The 23,264-nt window shown below is 40.1% G+C and overlaps 2 protein-coding genes across 6 annotated transcripts in view; one reads left to right on the top strand and one right to left on the bottom strand.

The window, feature by feature from the left end:
• The window catches only part of GRM8 (glutamate metabotropic receptor 8), a 732,634-nt gene that overhangs the window by 558,180 nt on the left and 151,190 nt on the right, over positions 1 to 23,264 (bottom strand). For all 5 annotated transcript variants that reach the window (XM_032401638.1, XM_032401636.1, XM_032401639.1 and 2 more), the window contains exon 3: positions 21,160 to 21,376. In XM_032401638.1, coding sequence (XP_032257529.1) covers positions 21,160 to 21,376 — 217 coding nt within the window. The remainder of the gene's footprint in view (positions 1 to 21,159; positions 21,377 to 23,264) is intronic.
• LOC116630810 (cytochrome c oxidase subunit NDUFA4-like) lies at positions 10,461 to 11,094 on the top strand. The gene has a single exon (XM_032401643.1). It carries the CDS (start codon positions 10,675 to 10,677, stop codon positions 10,921 to 10,923), a length of 249 nt encoding a protein of 82 aa, XP_032257534.1. The 5' UTR covers positions 10,461 to 10,674; the 3' UTR covers positions 10,924 to 11,094.

Raw genomic sequence — 23,264 nt, 5'->3', positions numbered from 1 at the left:
AATAATGGCAAACATTTCTTAAGAGCTTACTGCATGCTAGAACTTAAGTTTAAAACTTTATATGATTTTCTTTTTTAATCATCACAAAAACCATAGCAGTGAAGGCTATTGTTATCCTCAGTTTACAGATGAGGGAAGTGAGTCTTAGAGAAGTCACCTACCTAATGTCATCACATAGTGGTATCACTGGGCAACTGCCAGACCAATGGCCTCAAAGCCTGTTGTATTAGTCAGGGTTCTCCAGAGAAGCAGAATCAATAGGATGTGTAGATAGACAGGTAGAGAGGAAGAGAGGTAGACAGATAGATAGGGACTTATTTTAAGGAACTGGCTTATGCAGTTAATGGAAGCTGGCAAGTCCAAATTCTGGAGGGTGGGCCAGTGGCCTGGAGACCCACAGAAAAGCTGTCGATGGTGCAGTGCAAGTCCGAAGACTGCTGCAGAACTCCCTCTTGCTTGGGGGAAGCCAATCTTTTGTTCTATTCAGGCCTTCGCCTGATTGGATGAGGTCCACCCACATTAGGGAAAGCAATCTGCTTTACTCAAAATCCACTGATGTAAACATTAATCTCATCCAAAAACATCCCTGTAGAATGTATTCAATAATCTTTTTAAAAAGTATTAGTTTACTCTAAAAAATTTCCTTTTTTCTCATTTGGGTTAATAACAATCATCCACATAATTGTCAGAAGTTTGAGAGTTATCGCTGACTCTCTCTTCTCTCTCACACTGTACATCCAATTGCTTGCAAAAACCTACTGATTTTACTCCCTAACAGTTCTCCTATTTGTCACCTCACCTCCATCCTCACTACCACAGCTTTATTTAAGGCCTTGTCACTTGTTGCCTGGACTATTGCAATAACCTACTAACTCATCTTGCTGCCCACAGATGGATTGGGTCTCTCTGTCCATCTTTCAACCTGCTGTCAGAGGGGCCTCCCTAAAACACAAACTTGGCCATGTTGCTGCCCTGTTTTAAATCCTTCAATAGGCCTATCTCCTTGGTTTGGTAAACAGGTCCCTTACAAGCCTGTTCTCATTTATTTTCCAGTCTCATCTCCCGTCATCCACCCATAAACCCCCAGATTCCTTGCACCTTGCCTTGCAAAAACATTTGCACTCCCTTAAAATCACCATACTCTTTCTTGGTTCCACACTTTTGCAAATGCTGTCCCCCTCTGCTTCAAATGCCAGCCGCCTTTATCCCCAAATCAGTTCAAACATCATTTCATGAGAGTGTTTCCTGAGATTTCTGGGCAAAACAAAGTACTTTCATACATGCCCTCCCAGAGCCTCAATACAGAATTTGCCAACCACAGAAAGTAACTCCCGGTCTAGAACGTAAATCCCTAGAAGATAGTGTTGTGTTCTGTTCATGTTGGTAACCTCAACACCTAACAACGTAGTACCTGGATATATGAGACCAGGTACTTCATAAAAGTATTAGGAGACCTTAGCAGAAATATGACCTTCTACAGATCACATTTGTGGTCCCCTCACCCCTTAATGGATAAAAAAAAAAAGTTCCTGCAATCTCATAATGTAATACAGAGCTTAAAAATCACCGAAGGTATCTAGATGCAGTAAGTAGCCCCATTTTTCCTTGGAAAGGATTATACGATATTTTTTGCCTTGCAAGGGTTAAAAAAAAAAAATGTTTCCCAACCTCCAAGGAGAGTTGGTATCCAAGAAAGGAATGATTGCCAGAACAATGAAAATGTACAGAGCTAGACTGGGCTGCACTTGCAAACACAAAGATCTTCAGATACAAAACAGGTTAGGGGGTAGAACCTTTTGAAGAGATAGGCTGAACTATAGTCTTCTTGCTGTATCCAACAGCTATGCACTTGAGTAATTGAACTGTCGGAGTAAACTGGGGAACTTTAGGTATACTCTAGACCTTGTTAGGTATGGTAAACAACACATGAAACCACAAGCCACCTTCATTATAGAGGAGATAGCTTTATAGTTCTCTGCAAACACAAACCCATCGACAATGTGGGGACATGAATTTGTAATAAGCCTTAGATTCTGTAAGTCATTAAAATAAAGCAATGACATAGTTGTGCCACACCTACAGAAAGGATGAGAAGGTAAATTGTTGAGCGAGATAGTGATTGTAGGCCCTAATCACCATGGCCCATTCTGAGGATATTAAGAAGTGTTTTTGTCCCATCACTAACACTCACCCATCTTGGTCCCTGTTTAGGAATCGCTGCTACTGAAGGCTAGTGAAGGAAACACCACAGTTCCAATGACAGTGACATTCAGACTATTGAATGTTTCAAAGTAAGAACAGAATAGCAAGTCTTTATCACCACCAACATGGAAACGGTATGAGATAAAATGATGCATACCAAAAATGTTGGGAAATCAAAAACATAAATCCCATTGATGGACCAGGTCCTTCTTGATCATAAAATTGAGGTGAGGAAAAATAACAAAGGCATGTATGCCAGAGGAAGCAAATTGAACTTTATTTTTATAATTGAGAATTCCAATGCAATCTTGTGTATTTATCAATGGAAATCTTGAACTCCATGGAGCACATATTGCTTGAAATGCTAACGTCTGCCTGCTTGGTCTCCATCTACATACACGTCCTCTTCCTTCAGTACCCAGCCCAATGCATCCCTCTAGAAGGCCCTCCCGTAACACTCCTGATTAGAACCAATCACCTCCTCCTCTGCACTTACACAACTCGTGACCTGTATCTCCCTCTAGAAATCTTCTTTTTCTCATCTTGTCTCTAAGTTCTTGGAATCTTACCTCATATCACATCCATCTCTGTGCCCCTCCTCAGTGCCTGTCACAGTGCCTTGCCTATAGCCAACATGCAATACATCTCATCCAATGTGACCAGGGGACATCTCCTGTCGTAGCATACATAAAAGAAACCAGAGTCTCCTGTTCCACCTTCATTAATCAAGTCCTACCTCCAGCTTTTTGTTTACAAGCAAGGGAGAGAAAAGCTGAACTACAAGTTCTTGCTGCTGAGATCAAGACCCAAAGCATATGGTGACCCACGTGGAGGGCCCTATACCAAACACCAGGGAGAAAACCAAAGTTTCTCCAAGGAAGAATTAAATGGGGAAAAGAGGAGAAAACACCATCAATTAAGTACAGATACTATAGCCATCCCAAGCCAGGAATACCCCTGCTGGTGCTTCATTAACCACTCCAGGATGTTAAAGTAGGACTAGGAAGTTGGGGCACAGGGAGAAAAGGCACAGAAGGGCAGCAGAGAAGAAGCCAGCCATAGCCCAACCCCCTTCGCCACTGCAGGGTTCTAGCCTAAAGCAGCCCCAAGCTGTGGGATGGGAGAAACTTTCAGCTTGCTGAATTTCAAAGTTTTATTCCATTGGACTGGACATTTTAATAACTGAAATGAGACTTTTCATATATTTAGAAGTGACTAGAGAATTAAGAGCATGAGGCCAAGATACCCTCCAGAGGGGAGTGCTGGGGAAACTAGACCATCACATCTAAAGAATTAGTAGGAAGAAGAAAAATGAAGCTACTTAAAAAATAAAGTTACTTAAAATGAAGCAGTTGTAATTTTAAAATAAAGAAGTGGCACAATGTATTATATTCAATATGCCAGTTTTACTTACACGTTTTAAGTCAGATCTCAATAATAGGGCTTCCCCAGAGTGCTTTTTCTCTCCTCAAGACTCATAGAGCACAAAAGCTTCCATACTACTTGACAGTCCCACAGATAATTCCATTTTGGGGGCGGGGGATTCCTTTTTTTAATGGAGAAACAAAAGTCATCGATTTAGAAATCATAGAAAGAACTAAAATACCTTTTTTGAAAACAGAGAATTGAGCCATGTTTATGACAGCCAAACAGAATGTTCTAGTTCTTTCCTTCTGACCTGAGCTCCTCTGATTTCTGTCCAATTAGTTGGTGTTCAGAACTGGCCCATAGCTGAGAAGCCCTATCAGGCAGCAATCTGGCTGTTGTATGATCTGTGCTATTTTCACAGATTGAACTCCATTAGTGGTGGTAGTGGGCAGTCCATATCTTGCCACAGACAACTGCTGAGTAGGGAGACATGACTCCCATCAGTGAGCATGAAGACCCTGGGTTAATCCTTTGGTTCCCAATATGCTAGGGCCAAGAGAGGCAGGACAAAATGCAGATCCTTTTCAAAGTAGAGGAGAACACCTCAACAGAAGCCTTTTCTTGTCCTTGAAACTGTTTTATTTGTTGTCGTTTAGATGGAGGCCAAACCTATGCTTGACAAATATTATGATTCATTGTTACTTTTAAGTCCTATTTTTGAGGAAAATTTTAGCTTCTTTAACTTAATTTAACATACATTGTTGATAGAGTTCTCCAATGCCCCAGGCACGGATGAATAAGACTAGGTTGCTGATTCCCCTGAGAAGGTCACAGTCTAGGTGGGAGGCAGAGATGTCAACAGATGGGCACCACACACTGTGTGCCATGAACATCTGTGCAATTCACTTGCCTGACAGCCTTTTCTCCTTGTTCTAGGAGAGGACCTCAATTTAGCTTTGAGGAATGACCCTTCCCTCTGGCTTTGACCTTGTGTTTCAAGTGGGGCTTACCCCACCTGCCTCTTCCCAGCTCCAGATGGGCATGTGACTCATGTGAAATCCAAGGTGAATAGTGCCTTCCCTAGCCCACAGTGGTTGTTTGAATGATGGACTATAAGCCAACATGGTGGGGCCAAGCCTGGACCTCTGCTGGAACTGATGGGAGGGAACTAACATTGCCAGAGTGGGTTGAATGGTATACTCCCAGAAGACATGTCCATCTAGAACTCAGGATGTGGTCTTATTTGGAATAAGGATCCTTGCATATCTAATTAAGGGAGGAAACTCAAGATGAGATCATTCTGGATTAAAGCGAGTCCTATATCCAACAATGAGTGTTGTTATAAGAAACAGAAAAAAATACACAAACACAAAGAGAGAAAGGTGATGTGACAATGGAGAAAGAGATTACAGTTATGCAGCCGCAAGCCAAGGAATGCCAAGAATTGCTGGCAGCCACCAAAAGCTTGCAGAGAGGCATGGAATGGATTATCCCTGAGAGCCTCCACAAGGAGCCAACTCTGCCAACACCTTGATTTCCAACTTCTGGCTCCACAACTGTGGGAGAATAAATTTCTGTTGTTTTAAGCCATACAGTGTGTGGCAATTTGTTAAGGCAGCTCTGGGAAACTGGCAGTATATAAGCCCACAGCTGCTGGTGGCCATCTTCCCACCACGTGGAAGAAACCTGAGGATAAAGCCAACACGCAAGAAAGCAGAGCTCAGAACTGGAACTCCTTCCTGTTGACTTCATTTTAAAATGCAGAGCTGAGCCTACCTGAAGTCAGATTTATTCCTAGACTTTCTAAGTTTCTGAACCCCAAAATCCCTCATTGGTTTGAGTCCAGACCAAGACAGTGAAATAAATGCTCTCTTTACTAAAGGTGTGTACAAAGTGTTGCAATCTCAGAAAAGAGCTCAACTAACACTACTTAAGGGAATCCAGGAAGGCTTCACTAAATATCATTAATGCTGGATCTTAAAGAAAAAAATAGCTTTAGGCAGACACCAAGGATGCAGCATTTCCAGAAAATGGAAGAAAATCCACACAGGCACATTAGAAAACGTTCAGGTCATAAGGTGTGGCATGGAAGACAGCGAGTGAGGGGAGAAGAAAGGAAAGGTAAGAAATTAGGCTGTTTGGAGAACATTGTCTCTTTGTTCTCCCTGCAGCTTGGCAAGGCAAAGATGAGAAACATGGCTGCAGAAACCAAAGTCTGTGACCTCAAAAGAGAAATAGCAAGTGGTAGTAAAAAGAACACGATTTTCCCTGGGTTTTCAATGCGTTATCTAAGGAGAGTCTTGGATTTGGAGACAATAAGACAGGGTGGGGGTGGTGAGCAAGAGAGGCTCCACTTTCCATTGAAGCTTTATTGAGACTTTGGTAAGCAAATATTCACATTTAATAGATATGATGCATGTTGGAATTTGCAAATCAAAAGTTATCAGGTCAAGGGGCGCCTGGGTGGCTCAGTTGGTTAAGCGACTGCCTTCGGCTCAGGTCATGATCCTGGAGTCCCCGGATCGAGTCCCACATCGGGCTCCTGGCTCGGCAGGAAGCCTGCTTCTCCCTTTCCCACTCCCCCTGCTTGTGTTCCCTCTCTCGCTGTCTCTCTCTCTGTCAAATAAATAAATAAAATCTTTAAAAAAAAAAAAAAAGTTATCAGGTCAAATCATAATTTTGCATACTTTAAATGAAAGATGGACTAAAACCTAATTTTTAGAGACCAAAGTGTCAAATCACCCATTTCTATGACCCTTGACTATGTGGACCCAGGAGTGTTTCCAGAATCACCACTGTATTACAAGAGCACAAAAATGTTCAGAAAACTGCATAATGATTAATGAGTCTTAAAATTAATCAGTAATACGAGTAAAAGAGCAACAAGAAATATGAGTTAAGAGGAAAATGTTTGAAACTATTAACAAGAACACTCTAAACTTCAGGTCCTCCTAGCACTCAGGAAAAACAGCTATAAAGATCTCTAAATGGATTTTGTTTAAAAAAAAAAAAAAAGATAATAGCAACCTGGGGGACACTTAACCTTTTTGTTCTTTTTCACTTAAGTATTAGTTGAAGTGAAATTTTGCCAGGAAATAATTCACTTGACGTCCCCCCCCCCCCCGAAATATCGTTTTAGGAGAGCCACACGGTCATTTGGGACACACCCATCCCAATCTAAGTGCTCCAGGACACACCTGGCTGCTGGCCAACACGTCTTAAAGGACTTTTGTTTCAGAGGCTTAGATGCCCATAGCCACAAGTCACCTTACTCCCCCAGGCCTGGAACTTCAATTGTACTTATGCCTAAGCCAACTCACACATCTACCTGTCTTTACCCCCACCCTAGTCCAAGCCAACCTCAGGCCTTGCCTGCAATGAATTTCTAACTCATCTTTGGCTTCCGTCTTGCCCTGCAATCCAGTTTCTACACATGATCCCCTTAAAATCTCAATCATACCATGCCACCCTCCAAATCAAATGCCTTCAAAGGTTTTCCATTGCTTGAAAATAAAATCCACACATTCTGCCATGGTCTAAAAAACCAGTCAATCATGCCTTTGACCGATGTCTATCTCATGAGCTGCTACCCTTTTCCTTGCTGGGTTCTAGCCACACCAGCTTCCCAGATATCGCACAAATAAACTGTAAACATGCATTATTTCTTTCTTAATTAGACACGATTTATAATTATTAGCTTGAATTTATAATTATTAGTTTGTTTACTGGTTTTCTTTTAAAATCAGTCTCCTCACTAGAATCTATGCCCCTTGAGGCCAGAGACCACATATGTGAATTCTCAGCACCTAGCACAATCCTTGGAACCTCATTTGGCTCCAATCATTTGTCAAATGAATCAGGAATAAACAAGCTCCTCATGGCTCTAAATACCAGAAGACATATACCTTTAGGACATCTTACAGTCATGAATCATACCACATACTTATATACCTGAACACTCAAAGGCAGTTGAAAGAGGAGTAATACATTCAACACATTTACCTACTTTCTGATGTTGCATCCACCTATTTGTCAGACCTCACAGAGCTCTAAACCTTAATTCAACTTTTAATTCAACTTATAGGTCGTGTCTGGTTCTGGTTCTCAGAATCAAGTTCACCAATCTGGGCATCAAACATGCTGTCATCTACTTAAGCTACTGCTTCTGTTTCCCAACTTAAACCTGGCCTTGAACTCTGGTTTCCTAGTTCTCCTTCCTTCCCATGAAACTTCCTGTTGTAGAGCCATCCTGCTGCCCAGACCCCAAGTCTCCCAAATGCCAGAAGGTAGGATGTGATGCTGCATCCTGACCCTAGGCAGGGTGCACCCCCTTCCATGAGGACTGCTAGCCTGTCCACCTAACCTACATCTTCCAAACTACCTCCTTCCTGATATCCTGTCCCCAGGATGCACTCACCTGCTTTGTGCTCATTTATCTACTCACTCAACAAGCATTGTTAGAACCTCTTCTAGACCCACAGTACTATACAAGGATAAATAAGGCATGCTCTCTACCTCTGAAGGAAGACAAAGAAGTAATTAAAATACAAAGTGGTAAGATATCTATTTGTAAAGTACCTAGAAACTGACCAAGTGTTCATAGTGGCCCCTTCTACTTTGTCTTGACAAAACTTAGGTCAGGCTTCTCTCCTTCCTACATGCCTCAGAACTCTGTCTGCCCCCAAATCTGAGCAAGCACTGAAAAATGGAACATGTCCCCTTATTAGTTTCCCCCGGGAATTGGCTGACCACAAGAGGACACTTTCCTATCAGACCTCACTAGTCATTTCCCCTTTGCTTGCCCAAACTTCCCTTTTAAAAATCTCCATTAAGCTTTTGCTTATTCCTCTCTACCCTGTAAAGAAAAGACTTTTTCCCCTTTGATTTTTTCATATTTGCAGATTTCTGAGATAGGGGCATTCTCTATTACAATAGTCTGTCTTCTGAATAAAGTCTCTCCTTATCCATGTCTGGATTCATTTTTATTTGACAGCACACAGAGAAGAGAACCCTAACTTAGCTGGGAGGAGGAGTAGGAGATCAGAGAAGACTTCTGGGAAAGAATCTGAGAACAGAAGAATAAGGAAACATTAACCAGACCAATGTAGGGGAAGGCAGGAATTCCAGGCGTGCCACACGGCAGGAAGTTCACGTTACTCACCTGGGAACATAATTTCTTGATCTATGCTCTGTATGTCTGAATGGCACTCACCCCACTGGCACCTGGTGTTGCTCCCAAACACCTGCCCCGGGGAGTGGGCCTGTCTCCTTCCTTGGTCCAGGTATATCCCTCCGCATACCCACACAAACACACACATGTGTACTTTTCCTCCAAACATATGTCCCTTTCCTCTCAGCATGCCATGGAAGCCTCCCGAACACTGAGGGGATCTAGTTATTGATGTGGCAGATGCAGGGCCCCTCTCCGCATTTTCATGGGACTCTCAATCTCAGGCATCTCACACTGTTTTTGGCTCGGGCTGAGTTCCCATAGCCTAGAGATAGGAGACTAAAAGGACGTGAGAAATGTAAAGACAGTAAGCTTAACTAGAAATCCCACAAGGGCAGGAACCAGGTCTGACTGGTCCAACACCATATCCATAACCTCCTAGGAACAGGGCCCACACACACAGTAGGTACTCAAGTATTTGTTGAATAAACTGTCACATCAGCTCACATGAATAATTCCACCGAATGCAGGATTCCTTCTGGCAATAGCATCATGCATAATTTTGAAGGGGAACACACTGGTTGCCCTTCACGAAATCAAACACAAAAGGCTGGCAATGTACTCAGTGCATCCCACTTTCCCTTAATAGTCCATTATGTGCATGCCAGCCATGATACATGATGCAAATGTGGCCCCAGAGTCACATGGCCCTGAGTACCACGGCCTTGGAAGTGTATCTGAGCTGCTACAAGAGGCTTTTTTCCCTCTCTCTCTCATTGCTACAACGCCAGAAGATATGTTTAAATCATTACTTAAAATTCCTTTCCCGACCAAACCTCTTCCCAGAGCTGTTAACAAGAAACAAAATGTGCTGACTTGAGTTTCACTTTCTCTCCTTTCCCCTGCCTTCCCCTTGTGGGGTCCCCAGTGAGTCATGGAATGGCTCTGGTCAGGTAACACTGAAAGAAGCCAAGAAAGAAGCCCAGTATCTGTCAAACATGCAGATGTTAGAGAACAAAGACTGTGCAGCATGGTTTTGCCAAGGGACACGACCCCAGAAATAATTGGCACCTATTTCAACAAACTATTCATTTCATAGCCTTCTGATTGTACTATTCTTGAGCCATTTATTTTCAAGGAAACCATAATTAGTACTTAGTTGATAAGTAATAGAGTAAACTGAGAAAACACACTCCTAATTCTCAGGCCAACCTTTTCAGGCCTACAAAAATGACATAAATGGATTCTGATGCTTCTTCATTTCTGCAGGAGGGTATTTTTATATTATGTTCTCCTATGGACACAGTGAAGTACAAATTGCACCTTAAAGCTCCCATCTAGTGCTACAGTTTCCAAACAGAATGGCTTTAATGAGGAAATTACTTTGGAAAAGGAAATAAAAGAATGTGATTTCTTTAGCACTAGGCAAAGGAGGAGAAGCGCACGCTTGTCATGACTCGGGCATTCAGTTTTGAGGCATGCAGAGACCAGCTGCAAGGACAAGGGGAAACAAGGTTGCTTAACCTGGTTATAAAAGCTGATGCCTCAGGAGAAACTGAGCCCAATGCCCAGAATCCAAAGAACCAGGACTAATGTGGGTTCGATTCAGAAAGAACTCCATAAATCCATCAGCCATTGTTGGTGTTATGGATTGAACTATACCAGAAAAACTCATATGATAACTCCTAGTAATTCAGAATGTTACTTTATTTTCATTGCAGATGTATTTAATTAAGGGTCGTTACAAATGTGATTAAGATGAGATCATACTCATATGAGGTCATCTAACATGAAGTCATATTAGATTAGGGTGGGCCCCTAATCCTATATGACTGGTGTCCTTATAGAAAAGGGAAATTTGGAGGGATTACTTAGTGCCGGGCCTTCCACGTTTGGTTTTTTCTTCTCCTGGACAGGAGGCCTCTGCCGCAACCATGTTACGCCAGATCATCGGTCAGGTCAAGAAGCATCCAAGCTTGATCCCCCTCTTCGTATTTATTGGGGCAGGAGGTACTGGAGCAGCGCTGTATGTCTTGCACCTTGCATTGTTCAATCCAGATGTCAGTTGGGATAGGAAGAATAACCCAGAACCCTGGAACAAACTGGGTCCCAATGATCAATACAAGTTCTACTCAGTGAATGTAGATTACAGCAAACTGAAGAAAGAAGGTTCAGACTTCTAAATGAAATGTTTCACTACAAAGCTGCTTAGAATGAAGGTCTTCCAGAAGCCATCCACACAATTTTCCACTTATCCAGGAAATATTTCCCCTCTAAATGCACGAAATCATGTTGGTATATTGTGTTGGGGTTTACACTGAATAATAAATATCTGAAACTTGGAAAAAAAAAAAGAAAGGGGGAATTTGGACACACACACACACACTCACACACAGAGTGAACACCCTGTGAAGATGAAAACAAAGATCAGAATGATATGTCTACATGCCAAGGAACACCAAAGATTGCTAGCAAACCACCAGAAGCCAGGGGAGAGGGATAGAACAAATACTCCTTTACAATGCACAAAAGGAACCAATCCTGCAGATACCTTGATCCAGGACTTGAGCCTAGACTGATGTTGTTTAAGCCACCCAGTTTGCTGTACTTTGTTATGGTAGCCCTAGAAAAGTAATATAGTTGGTGATGAGAGTTAGGTAGCAGGAAAAAATAACTCAAAACAGGGACGCCTACTAAAATGACAGATCCTGTCCCTTCCCAAGAATTTGCCTGGGAATCTCTGAAAAAGAACCTCACACCATCATCTGAGGCTAAGCTCTCTTATTCTAGGGATAGGACACTAAAAGGATGTGGGAGATGTAAAGGCAACAAGCCAGAGAGGGTCAGGACCCCAGGACATATCAGGGGCCCACTCCACAGGCAGGGCTGTGCTCAGCAACTTTATGCAGAGTCAGATTACAGCCACTGTGCAAGAATATAGGCAGGCCTGGACACCCCCACCCAATAAGGTGAAAGAGCTGACAAGGAATCGGCAGTGTGTCATGGCCCAAACCTCAGAGTTCAGAGTTGGGGGCAGAGCCCCATTCCCACGGATCCAGAGTGTGAGTCAAGGATGGGATAATACAGTAAGTTTGCAGTGACCTAGAGAGGGGATCAGGGCTCACCCTGGGACCACCAGGCACAGGGTCTATCATGGTCAAAACATTTCAAACCCTGGAAATTTGTGAGCTGAGGTTGAGGAAAACTGTTGGCCCTGGCTCAGACTCAGGAACTAAACAAAGATGAAAACACTGCCAAAGGCACAGGCGATGCTGGGTAGGAGTGATCAGGGAGAAGAGCTAATGTGAGAGGGCAAGTCATACACTTGTCCATCAGTGGATACACCTGAGTAATCGTCAATAGATCAAGAAATAAAAATGGTCAAAAAGCTATATACATTTTACAGCTATTAAACATTTCACAAATAAGCACAACATTCATTACAAAGTTGGTATATTCCACACTCAATTCTTTGTGCTGCCTCTTATTCAGAAAACTATGTTTCTGTTGGAGTTATCTAAATTTCACTTCCCATCACATGGTGTACTGTCTTTCAGCTTAAGTTTCACAGACTGCCACCCTCCACTGTGTTATGCCAGGTCTTTTTGTTACATGAACTGCAGGAGGCCCTTTTTGGGGCAATGTGTTCTTGGGCAATGCCCAGAAATGATACCTCTGTTAAGGCAACGATCACATCCATTTGTAATGGTTTGCTTGCATCTCTGAGTCCTCTGATACACAGTGCCCAGCTAGGAAGCAGAAGCCATGATTCATCTCTATATCCTAAGCCTAGCACAAGCATGTCCTGATATAGGGTGTGTGCACAATAAATGCTAGCTGAATAGATTAATATTTAGGTTGAAAAAGGAAGAGAAAGAGAACAGTGTTCCAAGGCTGACTGATATTTAAGTAACTCATGCATTCAACTATGTGCCAACACTATTCTAGGTAACAAATCAGTCAGGCTAAAAAATAGTAATAATAGGATTGGTCACTGCTAGGAGGTACAAAGCAAGATTCAGGAATAAGGAGCACTGGCAGCCTTTAATTGAGCACTTGTTTGGACCTCACTCTGCCTTCTTATTTGCTCATCAAGCAAACTGGATACAGGTTCAAGGCAATAAGACCCTCCTTGGTTACCCACTGGTGAGAATGAACTCCTAACACAATACAGGCAAACAATGATTGAGCATTTACCATGTGCCACACATTGTTATGTATGATCTCATTCACATCTTGCACAGTTGTTAAATCCATTACACAGATGAAGAAATTGGGGCACAACAAGATTAAGTTACCCAAGGTCTCAGAGCTAGGATATGACAATTCTGGAACTCAAACCCAGCTCAAGAGAAGCATTTAATTACTCCCTAGCATTGTCTGACCTGAGAGCTTAGAGGTGGTCTCCACCTACAAACTATAGGCTTTGGTATTTGCCAGTAAGAAAAAATAGAATTCTAAGTGGCTCAACAGTATGGAAACCCCTGAAGTTTCCCACTTCGATTACACATTAGGAAAGAAAATGTATAAACCGTTGTTGGAAACATCTCTCCCTTTCAGATCCCAGAGCCTGAGCAAGCCTGACGTCTAGGCTCCCAATACCAACACAACCATGAATCTGGTGACAATGGTCATTTAACAGACATTCATAAAGCATCTGTTATGTGCCAGGCACTCTGCTGGATATTGGCATGGGGGTGGGTATGTGGTGGTGGGGGGGGGGGGTGTCTATCCCCCGAGAAAAACACAATCTGGGAGAAGATGGATACAGAGAGGTCAGGATTACAGTCAGAGTGCCAAGTGGTGCCAAGAGACCTACAGGAGCACATCTATGAAGACAAGGCAAGATGTTCCAGACTTGTCCTGAAATCTCAACTCTTCTAAGTGGCAACTAAACAACCAGACCCAAGCAAAGACACAATAAGTAATATTGTGTCACCTGACAAGAATAAGACTTAGGGTAGAAGACTTACCATAGTGGTTATGGAGACTAATAAGGAGAACAAAGAGGGGAAGGTGTCAGGAGCTTCACAAAATCCTCCTTTCTGATCTCCATGATCTCTTAGGAAGAACATAAATAAGTTTGAAGGTAATTAATGAATCAAGTCAAGCCCTCTCTGGCTATTTATCCTACACACCAGGCAGTACATCTACTACCCTCATAATATATAGATTTGCCACACACTGGGGGAAAAATCCATCTTATCCCCATTCCTTTCACTAGTAATACCTGATATCAAATAGCATGTTAGAGTTTATGAATAACATTCATCAGCTTTATATCATTTAATGACCACTGAGGAGAGGGCTCCCATTTTTCAGACAAGAAAATTAATCCTCAAAGTCTCATAACTGAAGAAGAGAGATTTAAACAACTTCTTGACTCTAACGTGGGTTCCACTACATCAAACTGCCATTGTTTATGGAACACTTAACTACAGCATTAAGAATCATAGGTCTGAGAGCACTAATTGAATGTTGTTTGCTATTTCACATTAACAGCAGCTGCTGCTACTTAGCAGTTCCTAAGCCCTAAATATTAAGAAAGGCCAAGGTGAAGAACAGCTTTGAAATGATGCTCTATTTGATCAGGTTCTGCAGTAATTGTTAAAATCATATACACTTTCTTTGGATCCCTATAAAGCTTCTGCAGGATCACTGCACCTGCAGTTCCAATTTGCAATTTCCTCAGCCCTCCTTTGAAGTTATTCTTGCCAATTACCTGGTGTTAATAATAATTAAATGTGATTTGCAACTTGAAATTTGGTGTTATCAATGGAACTCAGCTGTAGGAATATAAAGTAAAATTTTCAATTGAATTTAAATGTTTCCTTTCATTCATAGTATTTTACAACATTAATACTTTTGTCAAATTGATTTTTGCCTGCTGGAAGTCATTTTTCCAAAGCAATGAACATCTGAGGGGAAAAGCTGTGCTTTATGTATTCCTTTCTTTCTGTCATTGAAAATCCTTTGTTTTAATCTTGAAGTGAATCCATTTCAGCTAATAGAAACTTGGTTCTTGTTTATAATCCAAGAGGAAAAAAATGCTTTCTTTTAAAATGGTACTGACATAGTTTAAAAATATGATCAGTGGGCACTTTTCAATTATATACTAAGAATGAAATCTCCCTGACTTTATTGCTTGACCCCCGCCAAAAAATAAATCACTATTGGCAAGTGTCAGTCATTTTATACACAAAAAAAGAATTAATTAAATTGGTTTATTGCATTAACATTTCAAACAGATTGTGCCAGTCCAACGACCTCTGCAATCCCTTCCAATTCTGAGATTTTAAGATTCCAAACACATGTCAGACGATAGTTGGAAGCTTCTAGCATTTGCAAGTTAGAAAAAAAATTAGAAAAAAAAAGTCACATATGCTAGAAGATTTGACAGAATCAGGTCTATTCTGGCCCCTGTAATGTGTGCAATGATGACTCGCAGGCCTGTCATCTTCAGTAAGCCATTCATAAACATGATGACTGATTAAAGGAGGTGTGTTGCCATACTGTACAAATCCACAGTGAAAAGATATAATGCTTTCACAAATTCCTTTTATCTTCAAAGATAAAGCTTTAACTTTCTTGCCCCTTATAATGATAGTGGTAGCATTAACATTTATTATGCTGTCTTCTTTTTAAAAATAATATAATAAGGTAAGACAAGTGAAAGCCTGTCTAAAGACTCAAGGAAGTCATTTGTTTGAGTCACAAGCTGCAAGCCCCAGAGTTTATGATGGAAAAATGTAAGCATATACTATGAACCTCCTTATTACAATATCTATGAAAACATTGTATCAAATAATTAAAACAAGACAGAAATAGAGGACTCTGGTCCTAACAATTGAGGGTGTGCAACATGGATAAGTCTTAACAAACAGCAGCAACTGAGCTTATTCCCTTCCCTCAGGCCAAGAGAGCCCAAAAGGGAAAATAAAAATAAATTAGGCTCAATAGGACTCTTTGGATGTCCATAATTTTCCTGATGTCCTTGAAAAGAGCAGCACCTTGGGATTACACAAAGCAGGGGGGGTTGAACGGCCAGTTCACCACTGCACAGGGAGTGCCCACTGTGATCTTAACTACCTAGAAGCCTAGGAAAGCCAGACTTGGATCCCACCACCTACCCTAGTATGGAACCCTGAATCATCCATTAGGTCACTCCATCTACCCAAGTAGACAGGATAGGGAGGTTCAAATCCTGTAACATTCAAAAAGAAACTTCTGAACTGGTTTTGTTATAGGCTTCTCCATTTAACCAAATTTTTTCTACTTAGCACCCCTCTCATCTTCATTTCTAATCTATTGTCCTCCTGGTCTACCTCCCATTCCTGTCACTGCTAGTTAGCTCCCTAAGTACACCCATCTTCACTACTGTTCCCTGCTATGAGTATTAAATTTTGTCTCCCAACAAGGTATGTTGAAATCCTAAAACCCAGTACCTCAGAATGTGACCTTATATGGAAATAGGGTGATCACAAATGCAATTAAGATAAGGTCATACTGGAGTAAGGTGGGCCTTTAATCTAATATGATGGACATCCTTATAAGAGAAGACACAGACAGACATAAGAAAGGAGAAGACTGTGATATGATGACAGAGGCAGAGATTGGAGTGATGTCTCTACAAGCCAATGAACACCAAGGATGACTAGCAGAAACCAGAAGTTACAAAAGGAAAGGAAAGATTCCCCCCTACAGTTGTCAGAAGCAGCATGGCCCTGCTAACAATTTGATTTCAGATTTCTGGTCTCCAGAACTGTGAGACAATACATTCCTGTTGTTTTAAGCCATCTAGTTTGTGACATTTTATTATGGCAGCCCTAGGGAACTAATGCACCCCCTCAAGGACACTCCTTGATTCCTGCCACTGTACCACACATGTTCAGCTATGCTCTCTGGCAAAAGTTCCTATTCTCCTATGAAAATCAGCTCAATATCCCTGAATTTTTCCTCAAGAACTCCTACCATCTCCCATCATGGAAATCTTCTTCAAAGGAGACTGAGAGTCCCCTCATAGCCACAAACCCATCAAGAGAAGATAACACTCTGCCATACTTACTCTTAGCTTTGCTAAGTCTAGGCCATTATTCCCACACTTTTTTTCCATTTATATCAATTTTCCTCAGCTTTACTAAGATATAATTGACAAATGAAAATTGTATATACTTAAGGTGTACAACATGATGTTTTGAAATATGTATATACTGTGAAATGATTACCACAATCAAGCTAATTAACATATCCATCACTTCACATAGTTACTATTTGTGTGTGTGTGTGTAGTGAGAATACTTACGATCAACTCTCTTCGCAAATTTCAAGTATACAATACAGTATTAACTGTAGTTACCATTCTATACATTCATCTTACTCATCTGGCATAACTGAAAGCTTGCACTCTTTGGCCAACATTTACCCATTTCTCCTACTCCCTAACCCCTGGAAACCACAATTCTACCCTCTGCTTTTATGGGTTCAACTTTTTCGGTACTATTTGTCTCTCTGTGTCTGGTTTATTTCACTTAGCATAATGTCCTCTAGGTTCTTCTACTTTGTCACAAATGGCAGGATTTCTTTCTTAAGGCCAAATAATATTCTACTTATACATTTTTTTCAACCATTCATCCATCAATGGACACTTAGGTTGTTTCCATATCTTGGTTATTATGACTGTTATGTGCCACAATGAATATGAGAGTACAGATATATCGTCAAGATACTGATTTCATTTTTTTTTTTCAGATATATACTCAGAAGTAGGGTTGCTGGATCATAGAGTAGTTCTATTTTTAATTTTTGAGTAACCTCCATATTATTTTCCATAATGACTGCACTAATTTACACTCCTACCAACAGTGTACAAGGGTTCCCTTTCCTCTACATCCTTACCAAGTCTTGTTATGGTTTACCTTTACATAAAACTTCTCCCCCAAGAGTCTATCCTCAGCCCCTTTCAATCCTCACTCTACATCTTCTACCTCAACAATTACCTTTCCCACCTTAATTATCAATTTTGTGAGAATGAGCTTCAGGTCTATATCTCAGTTCCCCTCTCAGCTCTAGACAAACATTCTTTGCTGTTTTTCTCCTAAAAGATATGTATTGGTACCTACAATTTATTGTATTTGTAACCAAATACAATAACCACACTTCCCATCCAATCCCAAACCAACCTCTCCATTTTACTGACTCTTTTCTATTTGTGGCACTTGCATTCTCCTAATTGCCTAGGTTCAGAATTTCAAGTTCAACTTTAATTTTCTTCTTACCCTCAAGCTCTACTTCCAATCAATTCCTAAGTTCCATAGACCCCACCTCACAAATATCTCCTAAGTCTGTTCCCTCTTCCATTTCTATTGTCACTGCCCTATATCAAGCTAAGATTGCTATTGCAAAGGCCTCTCAACTGGTCTCCCCATCTTCCACTTCTCATTAATACAATCTTAAATACATTCTGATAGATCCCTCTCTCTTGAGCAGTTTCCTTCATTGTCTAGAAGATGAATAAAATTACCTCTCTGGGAGGTGGAATACTCAACTATGCGTCCATGTCAAGCCTTCCAATTTTGTCTCCTATACATCATGACACAAAATATGCTCTCATCAAATTGTGCTATTTGCTGATCTCAAATGTTTTTGCCTTTAAAAAAAAAAAATCCTATAGTCAAGAATGCCTTGGGCTGATACTATAATAGCTAGGATATCAAGGGACTATTTGTCTTTATTTTATCAAGTAACTCCTGTCCTGCTCTCCCTAGAATGATCTTGGCTAGACAAGAGCCATCACAGACATCTGTCTGTGTTCATGACCATCATTCACTCATTTTCTTGATTCTCCAAGATTCACAGACACTTCCCCCAAGTCTCAGATTTGTTAAAATGAAAAATGTTCTAATCAAACCATACAAGCAATTATCACTAAACAGATTTTCACTTCCTTATCGTTCCATTATAATCTGTCTGAATTAATCAGAGAGGAAACATTGGAAGCCTCAATTTACACTGGAATTTCTTAGCAATCAATGTTTCTAAAGAGAGAAATTCAGAACAGAGTACGGGAAAATTTATAAGAATTGGGAAAATATATAATTTTATTAATAGGCAGACACTCCACAAAATGAATTTATACATCTCCTTCTCAGTCAAGATACTAAGATTTTTAAAAACACACTACTAACATGGTGACAGAAATGTCATCAATGTTGTAGTAAGAGAAGTGAATGTTACAGAACTAATGAATTTTCATCAGAGTCATCAGATCATTTCAGAATGGGTTAAGTTGCTACCATTTGCTATTCCCATTAATATCATTGTCATGTAAAAGGTTTAATTTTCAGCTATTTTTGTTCTAGATAAAAATCTTTGTCATTAAAATGAGGGATGGTTTTGATATTTAATATATTCCATGGCATACTCTAGTGTGGTACCAATTTGGCCTTTTCAGTATTCTGCATATTAATTGACAATCCAGCCCTCCTCCATTCCCCAGATAAGTGAGAGCTGAAATAGAACGGACAGCCAATCAAGTCACAGAATACTGAAAGGATCAACACTGAAGAAATGTGTTGCTCTAATCAGGAGCATACACAAGGCACTAAAATTATTTTCTCCCATACTAATGACTAAGACAGAAACAGGAATAATGAACGGCACCATCTGAATCCTTTTATGTGACAGTATTACCAAAGTATAGCAATGCTCCCCAAAAGTGAAAACTAAGTATTTCTTTTTTTAGTCAAAAGAATAAAACTGCGATCTCACTTAACTTTTAGAACAATGCATTTTATCAGATTCTGCAACAACTGGCAAATTATGTCCTGTATTGAATTTTTCATAGCAATCTGTTTCATGCACACAGTGTGACCTGTAGTTGAAGAATGTACAGTATCACTGCAAAAAACATATCATTTCAATACATACTCTATCAGTTTCCTTCTCTTGTTGAATTATCACTCTGGTGAGAACTGACATCAGCTGCTTAAATAATGCATTAACCCTGCTTCCAGAAGCTTTTGTTTTCATTTGAGTGGGCATTTCCTCTAAGAAAAACTTAGGATTCTTATGCAAGAAGATAATATAATTTGTCATATTTTAAAGTTTAATTGAATGTTCGAATCATTTTTATAGAAATAACGATGGAATTTAAAATTTCAAAGAGCAAAGAATATGGTATCATGTACAGTCACAACAGGTGTGGACAGTTCTTGAATTAAATCAATTATCCCAATCTGTCCAACAACACCAGGCCTTTTCTACATTTTCCGCAATAGCACAGCACTGGGATAAATGTTAAATATACTAACTGTTGTGTATAATAAATTTTCATGCCCTAGTAAATGCAGAAGAACAGATCCCAAGCATCTTCAAGTCTTTCAAGAGAAACCTTATTCCAATAATATAACTTTAGACTCCGTCATTGCTAATTCTAGATAAGCCCAAATCACTCCCATGGCCTTTTCCTGAGCTGAAGCCTCCAAGAAAGACAACAAATTATCAATATAATTTCTTCCTTCAAGTTAAAAATTACTCAAAAACAGCCAAGGGGCACTTTAATTTTTCCACAAAATATTATTATTACTCTTAGAGAAAAAATATGTACATCTTATTCAGTAATTCTTAATAAGAAAATTAGACTTGTTAAGTAACAATATGTCTCCTTTCACCAAGTTATATTGTTGACCAGTCAGCAATAAGATTTGCACTTTAAGTTGTTTTTTGTTTTGTTCTGATTTTTTCACATAATGGAATGGATTTACAACCTCATGGCTAAACATACACGTGGTAAAATGCCTGTAGAGATTTGGATAAGCACCTTTAAAAAAGCCCAGGACAGAGTTCATCAGCACCTTGTTCTAACCCAAATTTTACATACTGCCCTTCACTCCACTGTAAGCTACAGAGTATAAGGTAAGAATAAAAATGCAAAAAGTCAAATATGACAATAAGAATATTGCTGAAGTACAGCCTTGGGGGCTACTTCAGTATTGTTTTAAGGTGATTACCAGTCTTAATCCCTCTAGTGTTGTATGTTAAATTCCACTGCCTTTTTTTCTTAATTTAATGACTTGCTAATGTAAACTTCCACCTAGAACAATCAAATAGTATGTCATTTATTCAAATTTACAGTGGCTCTAATGTGCCAGCAAACTCCCTCGTCAAAACAGACAAATTTAAAAAATGTTCGCCTGAGTCAGGAGCTCTATTTCCTAAATTAGCACCAAAATGTCACCTTGATAGACCATGAACAACAAAATCATTTATAATAAACCCAACTTCCCCCTAGAGTGGACAGCCTCGGTCATGCATCTGTAGGAGCTCTAATTATTCCACACAGATCAGAGAGCACTTGGAGAAGCTCAGACTTCCACAACTTGTCGCCTCCAAATGCAGTCATCTGATAAATATATGCTTACCAATCTCCCTCGAGATCTGAGTGAAGGCCTCCACACCACTCTCTCCATAGTTGCCCTCAGAAGCCAGTGTTGACACATAATTCCACCCCAGTGCCGTGACAATGTCCACCATGGCTTGCGCTTGGTAGGAGTCAGGTGGGACTACCCGAGAGAAGAAGTCATACCTGGTGTTATCACTTAGCTCTGGGGCTGTGGATGCATAGCTGATTTGAGGTATCTGCAAAACAAGTGACAGATCATTTCAACCCATAAGGAATTTTGTCGAATGATGAATTGTCACACAAGAGACTAAGTAGCCAAAGCTATACCAGTAACCTAGCCATATCAGCCTGAAGCCAAAATATGGTTTTGTGACCACCAATTTTATTTTATTTTTATTTAGTATTTTATAAAAGTCTGTAGGCTCACTTTCTTTCAAAACACATTTCTAATAGCAAAAAAGAACCTAGTGTTGCTTCAGGTTGTGAAGCCAAAGCAAAACATTTGTGCTTTTTATTGCTTCTTTTTTATACCATACATGATAAGTTCTGGCACAAAAATGAAGCCAAAATGAAGGTTTAATGCATACACACATCAGAAAAGGTCACCTCTGAAATTGTATTTGGCTTTAGGACATAAAGGCTACACGATCATGAACAGAGAATTTAATATGAGATTTTTTTTACACTTGATACCATTTCAATCTTAAGATTACACTTTTGGTAAATTACTTTAAATATACAGTTTTACGAGTCTATTCACTGTTTACTGATATAATCATTGAGTGCCACAGAAAGATTTGGGAACAACCAACTATGTATCTTCTAATAAAAAGATCTTTCCAGCTGCCCACCCAAAAAAATTACAAAACGGGAATCTATACTATAATTTCTTTAGGAAAAGAGACAATTTTCTGTCACACATAGGGTGAATTGCCAGATTTTGAAAACTAGGAATCCTATGTCACTTTTCCTAAATAAATTCAAAGTAACAAATTAACTACATGCCACAATCTCCCCCTAAAAACCTTTTAAAATTTGTAAAAATTTTATATAAAAATGAGTAACATTTACTCATATATCCAAGCAAGGACTTTTACTCTACCAGTGAAAAGTGCTAGGATAGAACACATGGATGCTAAAGAAGTACAGTGGAAGGACATTCAGGCTAGATGGGGCACAGACGATGCAAGAAATTTGGCAAGCAAGGTGAGGAAGGACATTTCAGCCACAAAGAACTGCATGCCCAAAGGCATACAGTCAAGAAAGGGCATGGTAGATTCCAGGAATTGCAGCATTTCACATGGAGGGAACGCAGGATAGCAAGGGAGGAACTTCGGGAAATAAACAGCAAAGTTGGACAGATAAAGGGCTAGTCAGGTATGACAACAAGTGTGGATTTTATCACAAAGGCATGGGGTAGCACAGAATGACTGTAACTAAGATGGTGGCATAATCAGATTTTTGTTTTAGAAAGATCACATTGGCAGCAGTGGAGAAAGTAGCAGCCCTCAAATTTCAATGTACACCTAGCTAGCCTCATTCCTGAAAATTCTGACTTGGTATGTCTAGAGGTTTAGAAATCTGCTTTTTAATATGCTCTCCAGAAGAATCTAATGCAGGTGGGCCCACACTATGCTTACAGATAAATTAAAAGAAAGCCATGCTAGATGCAGAACAACCAGTTAGAAAATTACTATAGAAATCTAAGCAATGAAAACTGAAACTAAGGCAATGATGGGGGAGAATGGGGGTGGGGAAGGGTGTAGAACCTATATGTATCGAAAAAGCAAGGTAAGGTGAAAGTAATGAGGGGAAATGTGGAATGACTCTTAGTTCTATGGCTTTGGTAACTGGGTAGATGATGTTTGCTATTTACCAAGATACATAGAAAAAGAGATTTGGAAGACAAAAATTGTGAGTTTAATTTTTTATTGGCTTCTTTAGAGCTTCCTATGAAATGAATGAAAGCAACTAAACAGTAGGCGATAATATTGGGATATGGAATTTAAGAGTCTTTGGGACTGGAGATTAAGAAGGCCACACAGCAGGGGGGCGGGGGGGGCACATAATGAAGAAGATAGTTAAAGCCAAGGAAAGTATGAAGAGTGAAAGAAGGGCAATTTG

Source organism: Phoca vitulina, unplaced genomic scaffold (genome assembly GCF_004348235.1).
Source record: "Phoca vitulina isolate PV1807 unplaced genomic scaffold, GSC_HSeal_1.0 scaffold4, whole genome shotgun sequence".
NCBI classification, from domain to species: domain Eukaryota; kingdom Metazoa; phylum Chordata; class Mammalia; order Carnivora; family Phocidae; genus Phoca; species Phoca vitulina.
The sequence above is the reverse complement of the archived record's forward strand: the minus strand, read 5'-3'. Positions and strand labels throughout refer to the sequence as shown.

Bases quoted from the DNA above. Each gene is read 5' to 3' on its own strand.
- LOC116630810 (XM_032401643.1), top strand. From the start codon at position 10,675: ATGTTACGCCAGATCATCGGTCAGGTCAAGAAGCATCCAAGCTTGATC.